General features: G+C 43.7%; 3 protein-coding genes across 7 annotated transcripts; 1 reads left to right on the top strand and 2 right to left on the bottom strand.

Annotated features, from left to right (window-relative positions):
* Positions 1–689: 689 nt before the first annotated feature.
* On the top strand, positions 690–11,378 carry LOC119278859 (protein MITOFERRINLIKE 1, chloroplastic-like). Of its 5 annotated transcripts, none has more exons than XR_005138000.1 (7): positions 690–1,916; positions 2,701–2,866; positions 2,972–3,068; positions 8,201–8,664; positions 8,789–8,924; positions 9,394–9,999; positions 10,107–11,378. XR_005138000.1 is itself a non-coding variant. In XM_037560199.1 (1 exon), the coding sequence occupies exon 1, from the start codon at positions 760–762 to the stop codon at positions 1,882–1,884; it is 1,125 nt and encodes a 374-aa protein (XP_037416096.1). In that variant the 5' UTR covers positions 691–759; the 3' UTR covers positions 1,885–2,089. The 5 variants fall into 5 exon arrangements, 1 of the variants encoding a protein (XP_037416096.1); XR_005138001.1 differs by having other exon boundaries at positions 8,258–8,664; XR_005138002.1 differs by lacking the exons at positions 8,201–8,664; positions 8,789–8,924; positions 9,394–9,999; positions 10,107–11,378 and having other exon boundaries at positions 2,972–3,077.
* LOC119280278 (DNA-directed RNA polymerase V subunit 1-like) lies at positions 3,153–11,530 on the bottom strand. The gene is made up of 13 exons (XM_037561181.1): positions 11,374–11,530; positions 9,698–9,813; positions 9,554–9,607; positions 8,807–8,977; positions 8,484–8,642; positions 8,230–8,385; positions 6,125–7,702; positions 5,877–6,049; positions 5,664–5,724; positions 5,444–5,568; positions 5,045–5,208; positions 4,646–4,920; positions 3,153–4,532 (listed from the first exon to the last, which is right to left on the bottom strand). The coding sequence occupies exons 1-13, from the start codon at positions 11,528–11,530 to the stop codon at positions 3,201–3,203; spliced, it is 4,521 nt and encodes a 1,506-aa protein (XP_037417078.1). The 3' UTR covers positions 3,153–3,200.
* A 3,183-nt stretch (positions 11,531–14,713) lies between these two features.
* Positions 14,714–16,457, bottom strand: LOC119282620 (vesicle-associated protein 3-1-like). Its single transcript, XM_037562787.1, has 3 exons — positions 16,378–16,457; positions 15,500–15,718; positions 14,714–15,216 (listed from the first exon to the last, which is right to left on the bottom strand). The coding sequence occupies exons 1-3, from the start codon at positions 16,444–16,446 to the stop codon at positions 14,803–14,805; spliced, it is 702 nt and encodes a 233-aa protein (XP_037418684.1). The 5' UTR covers positions 16,447–16,457; the 3' UTR covers positions 14,714–14,802.
* Positions 16,458–20,516: the final 4,059 nt, after the last annotated feature.

Here is a 20,516-nt window from a genome sequence, read left to right on the forward strand (position 1 = left end):
TCGAAAACAAAATGCTTATATATGAAGATAAATAGAAGAGACAAAATTTCAGCAAATAGTGCCTTATGTTTCTTTTCTTTTCTTTTATTTGGCACCTTTCGCTAACACTTTTTTTTCTTCCTTGCCTTGCACGGAGATTTGGTTTCAAATTTTTACGGTGATTAAAAAAGTTTCGTAACCACCCGTGGGTTACTCGACTACGTACTCCCTCCGTTCGAAATTACTCGTCGTGGTTTTAGCCACGACGAGTAGTTTGGAATGGAGGGAGTAGTATTTAGGAGTTGATGTCATGGTATCGTTGTCGCGAATAATTCCTTTGCGTTCCGAATCGTTCGACGTTATTGCCGCGGATGATATTTGTCTGATTTCCGTCATTTTCAACTTTCGACCCATGTGGCGCGACCGCGTCCACACACAAACAAAACATAGCGTGGAAGGGCACCGCCCAATTTTTCAAACGAACGATTTGGATTCAAACGCAAGCGCATCGTTTTTCAAATCAAAAGTGTTTAAATTCGAACCGCAAGTTACTTTTTTCGAAACCGAGGCAAAAGATTTCGCCTCATCGGTTAATTAAGAAGAGGAGAACTGTCCGGTTAATTAACGGAAAACCGGACGAAAACCGATTTTGAAATAAAAGGCATCTGGTTAGTAATCAAGATACCACGCACGCGCACGCAGCATTATCCTCCCGAATCTCACTCCTCCGACGACTCCAGATCCCCCCGCCCGCCTCCACCCCGCGGCGGCGCCGGCGAGATGCCGCCGTCGAGCCGCCCGAGGGAGCCGCTCTCCCTCGCGCTCCCGGGCGCCGCCGGCCGCTCGCAGGACTTCCCCTCGCTCTTCTCCGACCTCACCTCGCTCCTCCTCCACCACTCCCCCGCCGCCGCCGCCGCCGCCCCCCGCGGCCGCGCCCCGGTCTTCTCCTCCTCCACGCTCTCCATCCCCGCCCCCGCGCCCCTCCCCGCCGCCCCGTCCCAGCCGCAGGCGCCGACGCCGCTGGAGCGGGCGGCCATCGGGGCGTGCGCGGGGGCGGCGGCGGGGGCCTTCACCTACGCGGCGCTGCTGCCGCTCGACGCCGTCAAGACCCGTCTGCAGGCGGGGGCCGCCTCGCGGGGCTCCTGGCAGGTGTTCGCCGACATCCTGCGCGCCGACGGGCCGCTCGGCCTCTACCGGGGCCTCTCCGCCGTCATCCTCGGCTCCGCCACCTCCTCGGCCATCTACTTCGGCACCTGCGAGCTCGCCAAGTCGCTGCTGCGCCCGCACCTGCCGCCCTTCCTCGTGCCGCCGCTCGCCGGCGCCAGCGGCAACATCTCCTCCTCCGCCATCATGGTGCCCAAGGAGCTCATCACGCAGCGCCTCCAGTCGGGCGCCGCCACGGGGAGGTCCTGGCAGGTGCTGCTCCAGATCCTCCGGGCCGACGGCTTCTTCGGCCTCTACGCGGGCTACGCCGCCACGCTCCTCCGCAACCTCCCCGCCGGCGTGCTCAGCTACTCCTCCTTCGAGTACCTCAAGGCCTTCGCCCTCAGCAAGAGCAACGGCGCCAACCTGACGCCGGGGGAGAGCGTGCTGTGCGGCGCGCTTGCTGGTGCGATATCCGCGGGGCTCACCACCCTGCTCGACGTCGTCAAGACACGGCTGATGACCAGGGTGGGTGCCCAGGGGAGCCGCACCGTGGTGGGCACAATGCAGGAGGTCATCGCCGAGGAAGGCCTGATGGGCCTGTCCCGGGGGATCGGGCCGAGGGTCCTGCACAGCGCATGCTTCGCTGCCATTGGCTACTGCGCCTTCGAGACGGCCAGGCTCATGATCCTCAAGTCATACCTTGAATCGTGCGAGAGGAAGGCCGCTGCCGAGACCAAGACCGGAGTTGCCGCTGCTTGAGTGTGTACGATTCCTTCCCTTCTTTCAGGAAGGTAATCGCTTGCTCCGGGTAGTGTGCAGTTTTCTTGTAGCTACCTAGCTATGATATTGTTATGCAGACAATGTACCTGCCAAATGTATTCACTTAAGCATCATTTCAATTTCAGTTATAGAGTTGTTTGAAGGATACAACAAGTAATAATATGTGCCAGTTATGAACCTGTCATTGCTTTTGTTAGTAGCAAGTTATTTTGAGGCACACATTTTCAGGCTGGCGTTCCTGAAGTAATGTTCCACACACTACTCCTTCTGTTACATGTATGTGTATTTGTGGCAGTGTGCGTGTGTGTACGATTCCAATGAAGCCCACAAATCTGATTTTTTTGTGTGTGTTTCCCACTAACTCAAAACATATTGTTGGATTAAACACTCTCTAATACAGTAAGAAATAACATTCATGCAAAAATTCAAGCATTCATGGTACTTTTGATTGCTACTGCTCGGAAATAATCTCACAGTAATAAAATGTTCTTAAGCATAACATATATATGTTTGTGGGAAATTCATGTATGCCAGGTTTCGTTTCCTTAATGTTCAGAAATAGCATCACAGTTGTAGAATAACTTCAAGCACACCGAATTATACAAGTCTATGGACATCAGAGTCCACATAAATCGTGTATGCCAGATGAGGTCATTTCAGGGAGTTAGACATTGCACTACTGCAAGCGCACACACAGTTCGACGCCAATGGACATGCTATGGCTCATCACTGGAAGTACTTTCTGCAGAATGAACTTGCATCACGTGGGTAGTGAATCCTGATCATGTTCTCTAGGCACTTCTTGTAGGAGAAATCTGTAGGAGGGCCATCTGAGGATGCGACGTACAAGCACCTGGAGCTATGGAACTTTTGATGCTTAGCAACCTGCAAGCAGGGGAAGAAATTTCATCAAGTTTCCATTTTGGAATTTGGTTCTTGTGATGCATCGGAGGACAGAAAGGTATGCTGCTTACCATTATGTAATTGTTATTCCCTGCCATCTTCTTTTCCTTCTCTGGGTGGTACATGAGAATATTTTCAACAATGAACCTCTCATTATCTCCAGAAAGCTTGATGCCATCCCTGCAAAGTATGGGAATAGATGGACTGCGAGTAAGGATTACGAACATAGAGAAGAAGCCACTTGGGGTCTACAAGAGAAGGTGCACTTTTCAATCATTGCAGTTACTTGAACTTTGTGATGTTCAAACTTCAGTCGAACAGTCGTATCATCATTTACTTGAAGAAGTGTAGCTACTTTTCAGTACATTGTGTCTTTTTAGAGTTGCAATGGGCTAGATATTATACCTTGATTCACGGATGATCCTCTTTACTTCTTTCATGATTGGATCAACTTGTGCATGTATCTGCTGTTCCGCTAGTGTAAAATTTGAACTCCCTCTTTGTCCACTATTGCCACCTCCCCGGTTTGGTCCGTTTGATCTCCATGCTGGTCCTCTGCCACGGCATGGGCCAAGATTGCCGGTCTTGATGTTCTGTCCACCAAAGTTGGATGGTCCTGAATTTTGGAAGTTCGGGGCGCTTGTGGTATTGGCTCTTTGGGCTTTCCACCTACTGTTACCTCCACGGTGTGATCCCTCTGATTTCCAGATTGCACCTCTACCACCACCTCGACCTCTAGCAAGATTATTGGTCTTTCTACTCCATCCGCCAGAGCTAGATGGCCCTGTAATGGCAAAGTTGCCCTGGCCTGCCACATTTGCTTTCTTCCAACTTGGGTTACCATCTTGTTGTGTTGCATCTGAGCTCCAATTACTATCAAATTGCCTTCTCTTATAAACTTTCGTGGTAGAACTGCTCTGGTTCCATCCACTAGCACCACTTGATGGCCCTGTAATGGCAAAGTTGCTTGGGCCTGCCACATATGCTTTGTTCCAACTCGGGTTACCATCTTGCTGTGTTGCATCTGAGCTCCAATTACTATTACGTTGCCTTCTCTGATAAACTTTCGTGGTAGAACTTCTCTGGTTCCATCCACTAGTGCCACTTGACTCTGTGGCGACATGTTTACCATGTTGCCCATTTGCAACTGGCACTTTTTGGTGCCCTTGTTCAGCCCTCCAACCTTGAAGATCATGCAGCAGGAGATTTGCTTTTGGCCTGTCTGTCCAAGTGATTGGACTGTTTCCTCCCAAACATAAGACTTCATCCTCTTCGATTCCATCTTCTTCAAGGTTGTCAACATCATACAAGCAGGAACCGTATGGAACAATCATATTATCTTCAGCGGCTCTTGTTGTTTCTACCTCTGTGAGGTATTCATACAAACCATACCCTCCAAGGTTCTCATTGCCTGCTGACTGTAAAAGACAAAGAGGTTCAGAGGAGAAGGGAGAAAATAATTGCATGCTGCACACATGAGAGAACATAGGCAGGTGAAATGTTTGTTGTACCAATGGGGAGTTGAAAACAAAATTGAATGGAGGACTTACAGCGAGTGTAGCCTTCATGAAGGGTGCCTGAATCTTGAGGGACTTGAATGTGGCCTTGTAACCATAGCTGTTGAAGCCATGCAAGTTACCTGTGCAGGTCATGCTGCTTGCAACAGTTGTCAGGTGTTCTTCGAGAACTGATTTTGTAACCATTCCAACTGCCTTGGAAAGGTGCTGGAAGGGATGGTCGAAAGGATAAAAAGAAGAAGAGCAGAACATGAGTAATTTTTAAATAGAAGCTACTGAATTCATCAGGAAGGTAAAAAAAAAGCAAGAACTTGCTGGACCTGTGTGACTCGACCGAAGGCTGAGGAAATTCCAAACCCTTCCTGAACTCGTTGGATGCTGTAGGGCACAGACCTGGTAGTGTCGATCAGATCCATCACAGGGGTGCAAGCATCCATTGCTGTTCCCCAGACATCACCACTCTCCCCAGTTGAGTTTTTATCCATTGTGATTACCAGCGCCAGTTCGCCCTTCTGTTCTATACCGGAGTTCTGGACCCAACACGTGTCTTGTGGTTCAACCCATATTATGTTCACCTCCTGAACTCGTGGATCTCCTGGGAGAAAATGCAAGAGAACATCTGTTTAGTAAGAAGAATTGCATAAGACGTAACTATCAACATATTTATCTGGATTTTCTATATGCATGATACCTAGTATGACTACGAACTTTTGGTTTACCTTTTATGATTGTGTCCAAGAGTATAGGAGAAATGGTATTGGCCATCAACTGGACAACTCGCGCAGAAGATTCATCCATTCGTGTGGTGACACTTTCAGTTAGGAAAAACTGCAAACAAGAGACCTGTTCCTCGTCATCTGCATCCTGGTAGCACATACATTCACTGCAAAGAAGAAATGTCAGATTATGTTCAGAAACTAGAGAATAGATCATTTAAAATTCATGCTTGATTTTCTCAATATAGCATGCCTAAATACCCAATGAAAGGCATTATTCAACTTAAGTTACCAAATAAAGAACTCAAATCTTAGTGGATCTAAAAATTAAATCCAACCATTGGAATATTCTTTCAGAAGAAGTTACTATTTCAAGGTTAAAACAATAAAAGGTCGTAGCACCTTGAGATCACAACTCTCTTCATAAGTTGATTCACCTGCCCCTTATTCTTTCTGCATCTATATATTTCTTTCTGGCATTTCTGAAGAATACCTTCCATACTTATGTTCATTTCATCCAGTTGCTTCTGTAAGGGCACAAAATGATTTCTTCAACATATAGTCTTGATGATAATGCTGAAACAGTTATACTATTTGAAAAGTAGGAGAAAAGTTAAAATACCTTGTCAAGGTGAATGTGGCCAACAAGACCATGTGTTGGTTGAATATTTTGTTGTTGATAACTGAAACAAGACAACGATTGTGAGCCTCGCACAGTATACACTGAAATGTGCAAGAAGTAGTTACTTTGATTTGATTTTGGCTTATAACTTTATAACACAGTGTAAAGCTGAAACTTGTGATAAATAATTATGGAAGTATGAACGGTACATACTGGATTGAGATCTCAGTAGCACAGTCTTCTACTTCGGTCCTCTTTAAGCAGGCTTGAACTGCGAGTGATGCTCTCTCCATGCAAAAATTATCCCCACAGGAGCATTTGCTCAGATACAGAATTATTTTTTGGTCATTTTCATTTCGAGAGCTAGCTCTTGTGAGTAGTACTTCCTGCAGATGCAACAACCACAAGTCAAAACATATGAACTGAAGTCTTAGATGGAACTGGTCAAATGAGCCTCTCACCTTCATTGAGTCCCATGAGGCCATGTTGTTCTGATTTGGGTCTAACACTGCCTTGTATGCAGCATTTGTAACCGCAGTGGCTGCCAAGATACCAACGGGATCTCCTGGTGTCACAGAACTCGATGAGTTTGTTGAGTCAAACTTGACAACTGAATTTCCACACAAGTTTCTTATGGTTCCATCATAGCATGCTACAACATCTCGGAGCATTGCCATCATGTTCTTGAAGAGAACGCCTGGCTCCACAAGTCCTTTAGATGCGCGTATTGTCTTCTCCCTTGCAGATATTGAATGGAGTAGGTCCTCATATGGGTTCAGTCCATTGCAAAGTGAGTTCCTGACAAAACCATGTGCCTCCAAAGGATGGCAACCATTGGTGCCGCTGCCACACTTGCTCAGCGACTTGGATAGGCAATCCTCTACCAAGCTGCCAGAATACAATCTTCCGTTGCGCTGCAGCTGATGTCCCAAGAAACCAATCTGCTCCACTACTTTGGTCATGGCTGAATCTCTCTTTTGGTCAACCAAGAAGCGAATGTCAGAAGAAGTAATGAAGTCCACAATTGGTTTCGGTAACTTGTCAAGATCAAGTGTCTGATTCTGAATTGTCTGTGGTATTGGATTCTGGACGTTGAAGTCTCTCAGGCTTATGCTGAAACCATCAGTAAATAATGATTCCATTAGTAGGGGCTGCAGAAGATTCAGAAATTCTATGGCCTCCCTTGGATTCTTCGTGGACAGAACTGATGAGATGGTAATAGTGCCAGCAACCAAGTCTCTGATTAATAATTTGTTTTCCTGTGGTAGTACCGTCTCTAGAATCTGAGCGAAACTCCACTCTGGTCCACCTGATAATCGCTTCTTGGGAATCAACCCTGCCGTGAACATTGCATTTAAAAGTTCATTGGCCTCCCTTCTATAGTACTTTCTAGCAGACATTTTCTTTAAAGCTAGCAAGCAATCATTCTTGAGCTGAAAATTCAGCTTTGCATTGTGAGAGCTGACCAGCTGCTTCTCCACTGTGAAGAGCTCTATAGCTTCAGTCCTTGCTGACAGTGACCTTGGGAAGAAAATGTGGGCACAGTCGCCATCGAAATCTGCCCCAAGTGGTCCACATATGAGTGGGTTGATCTTGATGGTGTGATCAGTATGTACACGGACATACATTGCTTGGACCGAGTGCTTGTCGGTGCTTGGTGGCCTGTTGACAAATACCGCATCTCCATCCAGAATTCTCCGGTTGACCGGCTCACCAACCTTTAGTATGGTCCGTTTCTTATTTGCTTTCCCCACATCCAAGGAGTGCGTGATAGAATTAGCATCTTCATGTGTCAGGCAAAGATCTCTACCCATCATGCCTTGCAGCTGAGCAATGTTGTAGTCTGTCACACGCTCTTGTACCGACATTCGCCTTGCTACTTCATCAGGCACTCCTACCACATTCATAGGAATGTATGGGTCACCTGTGATCACACCACGGCATGAGAAGCTTGAGCTCTTGCTGATACATAGCGACTTCATCTTTTGCTGCCATTGTTTTGTTGCAGGCAGACTTTTAAAGGTGATATCTTGAGGACCCTATGAAAGATACATGACACCAGATATGAACACACAGTTTTGATCAAGTAGATAGGATGCACTTCATTTACATATTATCTGTTAGATAACTAAAAGTAACTAGCTCTCTCAGGATCAATGCGCACACACTTGCACTGGGAAGGCTCACGTACACTACTAACTTTGAAGCTTCATTGCTTGGGTTTACAAGAGATGGATGCATGCCCTTTTATAGGGGATTACAAGATAGGTTGGTGCTGCACGTGTACAGCCACCTCACACACCTAGGACATCCACCTCATACACCTAGAAACTAGCTAGTACCACGTACACACATGCTAGAAGGTAGTACTTGATTACAACTCAAACATATTCACTACACGCAGGTACGTTAGCTACTAAGCTAACTAGCCTTGCCGACGTCTGTTGATATTTTTACTGCTCAAGATATTTCTACTCTCCATGGATACATGCACTGCTGACATCCTTTGATATTATTCGTACACTGCCTTCATGCAGCAAGATTATATGTAACATTATCTACATACCCTTGCTGTTCCTGCATGCTTGATGTAGTCAGCAATGGCAACCTGAAGATCATCTGCTTCCACCTCATGTTCTTGGAAGGTTGGGGGGCCAACCCTTGAGCTGTTGATTCCATGTACGTTGAGTACGATTTTCCTCAGCAAGTTTGTGGAGGCATCCTAAAGAAGGGAGAGAAAAATTCAGGAGTGAGGATGAAATGAAGGAAATTCTGATGCAACCAAAAGTAGATGAGTGATGAGTCTCAAAAGGTACTTACCGGAGAGCACATGAGTGTTTCATCTAAAACATTGTAAGCGCGGAGGCAGTTTGGTGGAACAGGGAGATTGCTCATCACAAATCCATCCTGAAGAATATATCCTTTAGCAGCAATCTGGCTTCTTGTTTTTTCAGAGATCTTCTCCATTATTTTCTGAACCTAAGAAACAGAAGAACAAAATGTGAGTATCTCTAGCACCTATTAATTCTGAAGTATTCATTAATTTGTCTTGTCTTAACAAGTTCTAATGCAAAGCAGAGCAACTAAGTTCTGAGACTTTTGTTCTACATCCTCCTCCCTTGCAGGGTGGCTAGTACTAGTACCTCTTCGGCGAATAAACGACGGTAGTGAGAGCTGCCCTTCGTGTGAAAGCCAAATTGATCGAGGAAGCTCCAAAATCCCTCTTCCAGTTCTTTCCTGGATGGCACTCTCAGCTCCAAGGTAAGGGCTCCATTGGATTTCTTGACTTTTGCAACATGTATTGGAGGGAGATCCTGGAAGAAGAGGAATGCAGAATTTGACAAAGGAAATAATAGTGGCTGGTTAGTTGGAAAGCTTAAGGAAAACAACACTCAGAAACCTACAACGAATAACTAACACCAGCCGTTAATAACCTAACTAATAGTCTTAATTTAACCTTGAACTTCGAGTTGAGATTGTACTGTTTGAGGATTTGGGTAATGTGGATGTGGTGCCATTTTTGCATAACAAATGTCTAGGCTACTGAACCATGTGTGTTTAATAAAGCATGGCATCTGCTTACTTCGGAGATAATTGATATTGTAGTTGCTGCATGCATTTTGAACTCTGCACCTGTTGCTTTTGAATTAAATCATACATCTTTCTGGGAAGATCCAAGTTATGCTCGTCCACTTGTTTTGTATTTAACTGCTTAATGCTATCTCTGCAGCAGCAACCTTTGAACGATTCAGTTAAGATCTATCTAGCAATTGATCCGGCTACCTTATACATATGAATGTGTATATTATGCAGACCAACCCGGCCCTACTAATGCAACTTAGAGGAGACTTGAACAGTTTGATCTTCTTTGTCAGTTATCACTTAATTACCTGACAATATGAACATGAGGTGAAGTTGCTCTCCTTTTCCACATTTTTCTGTTTCTGTTGCAAATTACAGAACTTCCATGTTAATTCTAGCCACTAAATCACTCATCGAAGTATGCCTGGGGAGGATTTAATTTCTGCATGTACCTTGGAGTTCTTGAACTGGAGGCAGCTGAAGCAGATCATGTTGAGTATCTTCGTCAGCTCGGAGATATGGCTCGGGTGGTAGACGGATACGGGCAGTTTGATGAACCCGAAATGACCTTGAGCCAGCCATGAGAAGATGAGTTTGTCAGAATTTTATTTGAAGATGCAGTATGTATACATATGGGCACACTGTCTCTGATTCAGTATCTTAGGTAAAAAATTGCAGAAGTTAACATGGACATGTAAATTTCCATATATTTCAGTATGTATACAACACTATACTGAGCAGCCAGCTGAGCCAGGTGTGACCATTACCATATGAAACAATTTATGTTCCTAGAAAGTGATCTAACCGAGGTAACTACTTACGTCATGTTCCAGTAAACTGACTTAGATGAATATTTTCCAGGTGGAAAGAGAAGCTGTGACCATGGCAAAGTTTTTGACTATTTCCGGAAGCATAGGAGAGCGCGAGATATCTCTCAGTTGATTGAGGTAAATGCTGCAGAGTTGATTTTACCAAGAATGTCTCTGACGATGTATAACACTCAAGTGAGTAGTCATTTCAGCTGTGACTTGAATAATTGCTGCGACCATATCGTATCCATCTACTTGTGTTCCGACAAAGTGATCTTACCTAAATAACTACTTGTGTTCCAATAAACTGAACTTTAGTTGAATATCGTTCAGTTTGGTTTTATCTAGTTTCAGGAACCAGAACAATTATCTCAAATTTGGTTCTGAACTTATCACAGACTGAACTGTTCTTGCATGGGTAACGCACGCTGAACTAGCTAGCTCACCAAAAAGTGAACTGTAGTTGAATATCGTTCAGTTAATTTGGTTCTATTTAGTTTCAGGAACCTGAAAAATTATCTCCAGTTCGGTTCTGAACTTGTCACACACTGAACTCTTTATGCAGGATTATCACACATTGAACTAGCTAGCTGACCAGAAAAATTAGGTGCATGTTTGTAGACGTGAAGTAGCACCCACTATCCATGTTAACTTAAAGAGAGAGATACAACCTTGTTTGTAGAAAATCTAAAAAAAGATGAGATGAATCTCATGGCACAGCCTTTGGTTCATGTTCATGTTGTTCATAGAAACCAAAAGAAAATAAAAAAAACACCAGTTTCAGTTAGAAAGTCTCTGGCAATGCAGAATCGTCAACCCCTATGGTCCAGTAAACAGCCAGTTTAGTTTATCTAGCTTCGATTTGGTTTCTAACTTATCGCGTACTGTTGAAAATTTGAGCCGCATGTTTGCAGACGTTCAGCGACACTTCCATTCTTTTTTGCTCTTTGCATGGATTAGTTGATGGGCTAACCAAGCAAGCTACTATACGGATTGCAGTTAGTAGCAGGTGAAACAGATGGGAGATGGTAGCGCGGGATATCTTCAACCGGTTTGGATGACGGTCATGTAATAGGATAGGTGATTAGTTTACCTATCTCTCTATATTATGCCAGCCGGTTGTGGTGTCTGGGCCTTGTTTTATTTCGCTAGCTCTTTGTGAGCCAGCCTCCTTTGTTGCAGCACATTGCAAGACATTGTTGAACCACTTTATTTATTTATAAATGTGGCCGCATGCATCACTCAGATGCAGAGGCCGGGGAGTCCCCCTTTTCGAAAAAAGCAGGGGAAACAGAGAGAGCAAGTAAGCAGTGAGTCACCTTGGCACTTGGCGAGGTCGGTGGCGCCGCAGGAGTCACAGTGGCCGAGCTGCAGCGGCAGGCCCAGCGTGGGGTTCCCGGCCAGCTGGCTCGGGTGCGTCACCGGGAACTCCTCCTCCATCGGCTGCGCCCTCACCTGCACAATGGTGGCGACCATCAATGTCGGATGTTTTGCTCTGAAGGTGCAAAGATGAAGAACGAGGAGGAGAAGATGAAGAGGCCATGGTTGGTTGGAACGAAGGAGAAGAAAGAGAAGTGGAGGGAGAAGAAAGGCTTGGTCATTACGATCTCCTGGTTGGAGGCGACGGCGAGCCTGATGCAGGTGACCGTGCCCTCCGCGATGAACGCAGGGTCGTCGCCGGCCTCCATCGCCGTCTCTGTCTCCATCATCGCCGGCGCTGAGGCCGAGCTGCGCCGATGGATGGATTGATGGTCGGCCGGAAGAAAGTTGAGTGAGAGTGAGAGCGAGGGAGCTGCGCTACGCCGCTACCACAGCAGTACGCAGTTAAGTGTATGTCTCCTAAACTAAAAAAAAGGGGCCAAAAAGTGTTGTCTGTTTCGATTCCAGTTTCTTCCGTCTGTTTCTCCAGTTCTCAATTCTTCTCATTTCCACCCTCAAAAAAAAAAATTCTTCTCATTTCCACAAGCGGGCTATTTTCTGATTAAAAAAAACAAGCGGGCTATTTTTCCCCCCTTTTTGGAGTAATCTAAATCAAACTGATACTCCATGTCCTACATTACGTTTTCTTGTCCTCGTGGAACCCATGTCCTACATTAACAAACTAGAATCTTTCCCAAACCATGTCCTGGATTAACTCAATCAATTCAAATCATTTTTCTTTTACAAAAAAAGACTGTATGGGAGGTCCCTATAGAGTATAATTGTTATAACAAATCTTACAAAAACTTCAACTAAATGAAAACTTCCCTTCCCTTGCCTCCCCCTACCCATACCCGAATCAAATCAATATCTTACCAAAAGCTCAACTAAACCAAAACATTCCTTCCCTTTCCTACCCATACTCAAATCAAATCTTATCAAAATCTAGAATATGGTGGATGTAAGTTAATGTCAGACATGATTGGCGTCGAACCATATGTATGCCGCCATTGCGACACACACGTAAAATTAGCTAGTTTGTAGAACGTGCGTGATGCACGCAAACATCACAGAGGATTTTGTATTCCGCCAACCATGTGAGGAACTCGGCACACGATGCATTTATTCTCTGTATATATATTCTCTAATGCATGTGATGGTTCCTATCACCGCGCACAATCCGTTCATTTGAATCGCGTGCCAGGTAACACACAAAATTCACATGCAACAATCCTGTGTGTTGACATTGACATGGGTTATTGGACAACTGAAATGTGTGCCATCGCGCACGTTTCTCTTTCAGGCACATACACGGTTCGATTTTTGTAATGTGTGTGATGCATTCATCGCATGCAGTTTGATGCTATCATGTGCGATGGGTGGCTTAATAGTACCATTTTGCACTAGTGACAACTCATTAGGCATGGCAGTAGGAGGCAAGAAAATGTATATTGTACCATTCCGAGTTATTTACCCAAAACCACATTAGAGGAACTTGGCACACGATGCATTTATTCTTTGTATACTCTCTATTGTATGTGACAGTTCCTATCACCGCACACGATTCGTTCATTTCAACCGCGTGCCATGTGACACACACAATTCACATGGAACAATCCTGTGTGTTGACATTGACATGGGTTATTGGACAACTGAAATGTGTGCCTAATATTGCACACGAGTCCCTTCCCAATTCTAGCGCAATGGAGTTGCCATCGCACGCGGTTCTCTTTCAGGCACATGGTTCGATTTTTGTAATGTGTGTGATGCATCCATCGCACACAGTTTGATGCTATCATGTGCGATAGGTGGCTTAATAGTACAATTCTGCACTAGTGACAAGTCGTTAGGCTTGACAGTAGGAGACAAGAAAACGAAAATTCGTTTCTGATCCCGTGCTCAGATGGACCCGTCTATTGTCCTCGCGATGTGGGCCTCCTGCCGTATTTCTTGGTCGTATCTCCCGTGTATGTTGTTAAATCAGTTAAGTCGCCTACCACATTTATTACTATCTGTTGAGGAGATCGCCGTCCAGGTCCTTAACAATACAAATGGAATAGAGACTTTTCTGAGCCTACCTGGTCTGTCGCGGACGACGGATCCATCAAACATGATCTTAGCATACCACATCTACCTCCGCTCCTCACTCCTTCCTTCTGTTCTCCAGATCACCTTTCTCCTCCGAATACCCATGTACGCCTGGCCAAAACACCAGATGTCGGCATCAGGATCTTGTCCTCAATCGCGCATCGTCAGGAACTCCTCCCCGTCGCCTGCTGGTTGTGTGGAGATAGGCTCGACACATCCATCACTAGGCGGCTGCAGGAGCAATTCATTACCCAGATGTCTGCTAGTTCTACATGCAAGCCACCACTTGACCATACACATTGGGCACCATCAGAGACCAAATCAAATGATAGATAAAACCGCAAGTTATCACATAGCCCTCGTGGTATTACAAAGATAAGTCCAAGCATCCCACTAATTGAACACGTACAATCAAATACAGACTACGGCCTCTTTTGGTTTGGAGGAATTTTCATAGGAATTCTATAGGATAAGATTCTTATAGGAGTTTTTCCTTTAGAGCCCTTTGGTTCATAGGAATGAATTCCTATTCCTACATAGGATTGGTTCCTATCCTCCATATTTCATAGGAAAATAAAAATGAGCCTAGACTCAATGGAAAAATTCCTTTGGTGTGAACCAAATGACATGTCTTTTCCTATTCCTATCCAGCCGTAGGTCCGCGGCTGGATAGCTGCAGCCGCGCATGACGAGAACGGACTAAATTCTGAGCCACGTATCTTATGAAATCAAACGTCCTGTTCCCCCCAAAAAACAGCTCAATCAAGCCTATTCTGTGCCACGGGCTGGAACTAACACACAACGGCATTCCGTCAGGGAATCGAAACCAACGCCATGCCTACGCTCTGGACCCACCGTATCCGCACTGTTCTCTACCCCTGCCATGAATACGCTCACTTTTTATAGCTCGCTCTGCACCTATTTTCATCAATCAACATGCCTGGACCTATGGACATGATTTCAGGTCCAGCTGAGCTCGGGCGCTAAAATGCCCTGTCCACAAGAAAATGTATATTGTACCATTCTCAATGATATTGAAAAAATAGTCCTGCAACAACATAAGTTAAGAAGACTAAAATATCACTCGAAAACATAGTTCTCCCTAAGATGGCTGTACATTCCTCATGACCAGTATAAAGGTTTCTTTGAAACATATTAAGCTGGTACGACAAGATATTCATGTTTATCGAAATTCAAAATTTTATTCCTAGTTGCTAAATAGGAGTGTTACACGTGCATACTTAAGTTTCCCCAAGTAGTAGTGGCATGTCAAAAATAGCATCCACGTTCACCTCATCAACCACTTCACCTGACACTTTATTGAACATGTCTGACGTTATCTCCTCAGGTGTAACTCCATCAATTACTTTGGCGCTCCGTACGACAAACTCACCCAGGTGTTGCATGTCCTTTGGTGGATTACTTTGTGGTTGTAATGTTATCACAATGGCACAACTAGATAGTGGTAGCACAATTCCTTTATTCTGTTGTATGCAGTATGGCATCGGGCTCACGGATTGTATAGCGAAGGCAATGGTAGTAGTGGTACCATTGGCTAGATGAAGTAGGCATGATATCTTCTTGTTAAGTTCAAATTGGAAATGTAGCTTAAGCGGCTCAATATCAAGCATATCATCATCCCAACAAGGCCTTACCTACAACAAAAGAGCAATGCATGCATTATTATGAACAAACTCACTAACTTATGATATATCAAATTCTATAACTTGTATGATGTCCAAAGAAAAGGTTGGATGTGTATATAAATAATTTAAGATGCTTCTAGAAATCTTACACCCCTACTTAAATAAATTTAGTAAGCATAGTTTTGATATTGATGACCAAAGCAACATTGGAAAACCATTCAAGAAACAACACCTAAAGTACTTGTCAAAAACTAATAGGGATCCTGATGACATAGGAATGATATAAGCTTACCTGGTCAACATAAAATTCATCAGCGTTGTTGTTTTGTCCAAAAGTACCTTCATTTCTGTCGATGTCATGTATTACGTCTCGTATAAATGGCCGTCTGTATGGGTCACTTTCCTGACAATGTAGGCCTATTCCGATGCATTTAGTTATTTGTAATTTCTGGTAAGACCATGGTGTTTCCTTCAGTGATTTATTCCATCTATGTCTCCATCTTCTCAGTACCTACCATTTCACATAGCTTATTTAGGACAAAGCAAAAATACAGAATCTAGATGTAAGTATACACGCTCGCTCATTTTTCTTATTACACAAAGAGTCTAAATAGTTGTGTTCCTGGCCCAAACTTCCCACTCAAACACCTACAAAGGATGCCAGGAGGAGGAGGAGGAAATAACAACATTCACAGGGGCACCATATCTTGAAGATGTCCCTCCACTGACGATAAATCGACCCTAGCATGCCCAAATTTGTCCGAAAAGATGCTGCTAAGCATGACCCTGGGTATTTGGGTGGCTAGTTCCTAAAGAAACTTGAAAAAATGGTGGTGGATATTTGAGTTAGCAAGAGGCCAGGGGTGTAGATACAGGGGTGCTTTATACGACCATGTGGTAATGAGGAACATAACATTAATGGCGTAGACAAAGGCCAGAGGCCAATAATCCCTGAGCGATCGTGAGAGCTCTCTTGTTCTAGGGGCTTTGAGTGCAAAGGATCACCTTGTTTAAATTGTTATTCTGATACAAAAAAAATATGCGATGAAGTAGCCTATTAATATATTATGCCAATTTAGTAGCATTATATGGATAAATACTAACAATATGCATATTACCATGTTTCTAGCCAACTTCAAGAAAGGGACCATCAGATAAGACTATTCTTACATTATTGTTGTCGGGGATATCTTTATATCCTGTCACCAGTTCAATGATTATTACACCCAAGCTATACATGTCTGATTTGACTGACATCTTACCACCAAGTAGGTATTCCGGAGAGCAATATCCTCTGCACAAAAATACGGTAATTTTAATACATGATCCTATAAGGAGAATGCAAGAGAGTAAATGCCCCAAAAACAATTGGTTCTTTTAATGCACAACTTACAATGTTACACAACGTTTTGCGTCCATTGTTTGTGATTTTTCATCCAGTCTTGATAATCCAAAGTCTGAGATTTTTGCCACCATGTCTTTATCTAGAAGTATATTGTCAGGTTTCAAATCCATGTGAAGAATATGCTTTTCCATGTGTAGGTAATGCAAACCATGAAAAATATGCAAACCATGAAAAATTTGTTTTATTATCTGATAGCGTGTATTCCATTCAAGCCCCCTTAACTCGTCTGCGAAGAGAGAAAAACAATATCAGGAAAGCATGGTGTGGTCTGGCATTTCATTTGTGCATGAAGAATTACAAGCTGATGTATACAATATTATTATTTTCTACTCAATCACTTTAATTTTTGACCGTGACATCTAAGTAGAAGAAAAAGCGATTGAACATAAAAAGGTTAAGAAAGGAAATGAATTACATGCAACATTATCTTACCAGTAATATATTCACGAAGGCTCCCGTTGCCAATATACTCAAAACAGAGCAGTCTTTCTCTTATCTCGGCGTAAATATATTCTCTTACTCCTTCAATTCGCATTGCCTTTTCCTCGGTACAAGCACAGTATCCAAGAAATCGGACTACATTTTCATGGTTAACATTCAATAGACTGTTAACTTCACGATAAAATAACGTTTCATTGATTGTGTGGTGGCTGAAAATCCTCTTCACAGCAACAATCCCATTTCGGAGCACACCCTGTTGACATCTCTTATCAGTATAAGGAGAATGATCATCTCAGTTGTGAATTTTTATCTCTTTCTTTATTTATTTTTCCAAAATAGTGGTCCCCAAAGAACTCGATATTGGTAATACACCCACCACCAAACAATCCGGCCTAACAACATGCCACATAAGTTTGCTTTTATCTTGTTGAAGTCAAATTTTGCAGGTGCATAATATCATACATGTACGTAATATTCTTTGCAAAGTCAGTGTTACCTTGTAAACCATTCCAAATCCACCATGACCGATTTCTCTCTCTTCGGAGAAATTTCTGGTGATGTTCTTCAGAAGCTCGAACTGTAGATTCGTCGGCTCCTCTGTGCCATCAAGTATATGCTCGAGCACATCATGTCCCATGCACCTGGCACCCAACAAATTCTTACAAATGGTCGGCTTCCAGTAGAAATTCTCACGACAGTGAGATGAGATAAATCCTCGTAGAGTGATCAAACCTGGAATCGGAAGCCTTGGAGATGTTGCCATCAACTTCATACCTTGCACGTCGCTGCTGCAACTCGATGACTAATAAGGCTTCGAGATTATTGAGTTTAAGTGTTCCACGGTGAGTGTTGATATACCGCAGCGGTCCGCGGCATCGGCGGGGGGAATAAGGACGTGGATTGATGTGGAGGATCGGATCTGCAAAGCAAAAGCAACTACATGCCTCCATTGTTAGGAAGAGCCTCAGCGCGGAGACGACCAGCTGCGTGATCACCAGGAGTTGGACAGCTCCGGCCAGGGACGCCATTGTTTCTTTGGGTGTAGCTCGAGAGGCTTTGAATTTGAGCTTTGTGTTGTATATCACCTTGGGCCCTTGGCTGCTAGTTTCCCTCGGGCACTCTTTTGGTTGGTGGGCACAAAGTACGCGTGCAGACTGAGACGGGATTGCTCAGATTTCTCTGGTTAGTCAAGGCTAGTGCCAAGTAGTCGATTAGAATGGTGATAGCTAGACACAAAATGATGACACAAGAGTCGGGTGTCATCTCAACATCAAGGAAAATTACGACCATGACCCTGCACACTGGCCAACGACGACCGACTCTGGGTCGTCTTAAACGCCAAGGGAAATTAATGAATAAAATGCACTTATGTCTTTTTTTTAACAGGGGAAAAAGTTTTGCTTCATCTCATTAAATAAGGAGGAAAACATAGTTTTAAGTGTTACAGGACGATGCAGGACCGACTAAAAGGGATCACTCTCGCAGGAAAATGTTCCCCGAAAATCTAGCCCCAGCAATTACCCACTCTTCGCCTCTTTCATGATTGTTGCGGAAAACCCGTGCATTCCTTTCTTTCCAAATCAGCATCTGTGAAGAGTTGATCCCTTTCTGTTGTATCTTGGTTGCCCTTCGTTTGTGTACGTAGTCTACATCTGATATTTTCTTGAGGGCCAACATTCCCGAGGAAAAGAAAGCCATACGTACATAGTGCTTCACTCCCCTCGACCTGTAATTAATTTCGTCATACTCTTCATCCTGGAGAAGGGAGTACTCTCTATGTTTTTTTGTTTTTGTTTTTTGAGAATGTACTCTCTCTGGTTTTTAGATACAGCGCCACTATCAAAATAGAATTTGTATCTCTACAGGGAGAATTGATTCAATTTTGCCATGTACGATGATGCTTATTAATGCAAACCTTCCACGCAGACATAGTGAAAGAGAGACCACATGCAACATGTTTAATTAGCACAAAACACGAGATGATTTTCACACAATTAGTTGTGCCATTTATTAGTTTGTTTCTTTTCTTGATATCTGAAAAATAACATCGCGGCCTTGAATACAAAAGCGGAGGGAGCATCCACTTACAAATTAATCCTCAATCTGAAACAATGCGGTTAAAAGTAATACAAACAACAAGACACTAGATCCAGAAGTAACAAAAACCAAAAGGTATCCCTAAAAAAATGTATGAAGATCATCTAAACAACTATCATATGCAGAAACATTTTTCCTGAGAGGAGCGATCAGGAGCGACTTGCACATCCCCTAAAGACGTTTGTGCCGCTGCGGGTTCCCCTGGCCTCCGTCGACCGCTGTAGCTATGGGAGGGTGGAGAACCGTGGATCTGAGTACCCCGGACCATGTCTTGTAGGGTCTTCAAATTATTCATTCCCGATGAAGTTGGAGCAGCTGTGGCAATGTGAATATTGATTTTTGGCTTTTCCTATGTCGTTGTCATTTATCAGAGTGGTGTCGAATTGTTGATAAAGGCCCCGAGTGGACCTTTTTTTCTCGAGGGGTACCAAAATTCACGGTAACCAAGAAATACCAAAAAAAATCGGATGAAATTTTGAATTCTAATTCTTTGAACTCGATATAGGTAAGTATTTAACTCTTAAATACCACCAACCTTGCCCTGCCGTATCAGTTGTTCAACCACAACTGCCGCTTGCTCATATGACACGAGTTCGACCCCTGGTCACTCCCATAATTATAGGGCATCTCCAAAGCTGACCGGCAAATGTATCCAGTATATATTCATTTTTCTGTCCGGACATGGTCCGCGGACATGACACGGGAGGGAGCCATCCAATGCTATTCACAAAGTAAACCGGTTGGGAGGAGAGTATGTAGTTGAGAACCATGCATGTGGTGGAATATAGTGAAGGTTTGAGGGTCCGCTTTGAAGATGTCATGACATCGTTTTTTTAACTTTTATATCTTCAAAAAGAAATAAAAAAAGCGTGAGCCCAGACTCAAACTCGCTTTGCCACTAGGCCATGACCAGTTTTGTTTTTATAGTGGCGTATATTTAACTATAAGGTGAGCATTTGAATTCAAAATTTTCATAATATTTGAATTTTTTGCTCGCTATGAGTGTGTCTTGAGGGGGTCGATAAACGCGGTAACCACGCGAAATCTCAAAATTTCGTTCGGTAACCAACACGCTGGCTATCACTGCCGATTTTGAAAAAATTGCAGCCAACTTAGAGAGATGGCTATTCTTTCTAAATTCAAGACGGAGTATGGTATAATAAATTACTGATGGCAACTCACAAATTGGATCATTCCAATGCTACAATGAAGAAGAAAAATTCAAGTAAGGATATCATGGCAACTGGCTTTATTAAAGGCAATGAAATATGAAGTGTTATGCAAGGCAGCACTCGTGATGGATTCGGCAACAAATTCAGCATTGATATGCAAAGGACCCAGCAACATCATCCAGATAAGGACATTA

The sequence above is a fragment of the Triticum dicoccoides genome, chromosome 3B (genome assembly GCF_002162155.2).
Source record: "Triticum dicoccoides isolate Atlit2015 ecotype Zavitan chromosome 3B, WEW_v2.0, whole genome shotgun sequence".
Classification (NCBI taxonomy): domain Eukaryota; kingdom Viridiplantae; phylum Streptophyta; class Magnoliopsida; order Poales; family Poaceae; genus Triticum; species Triticum dicoccoides.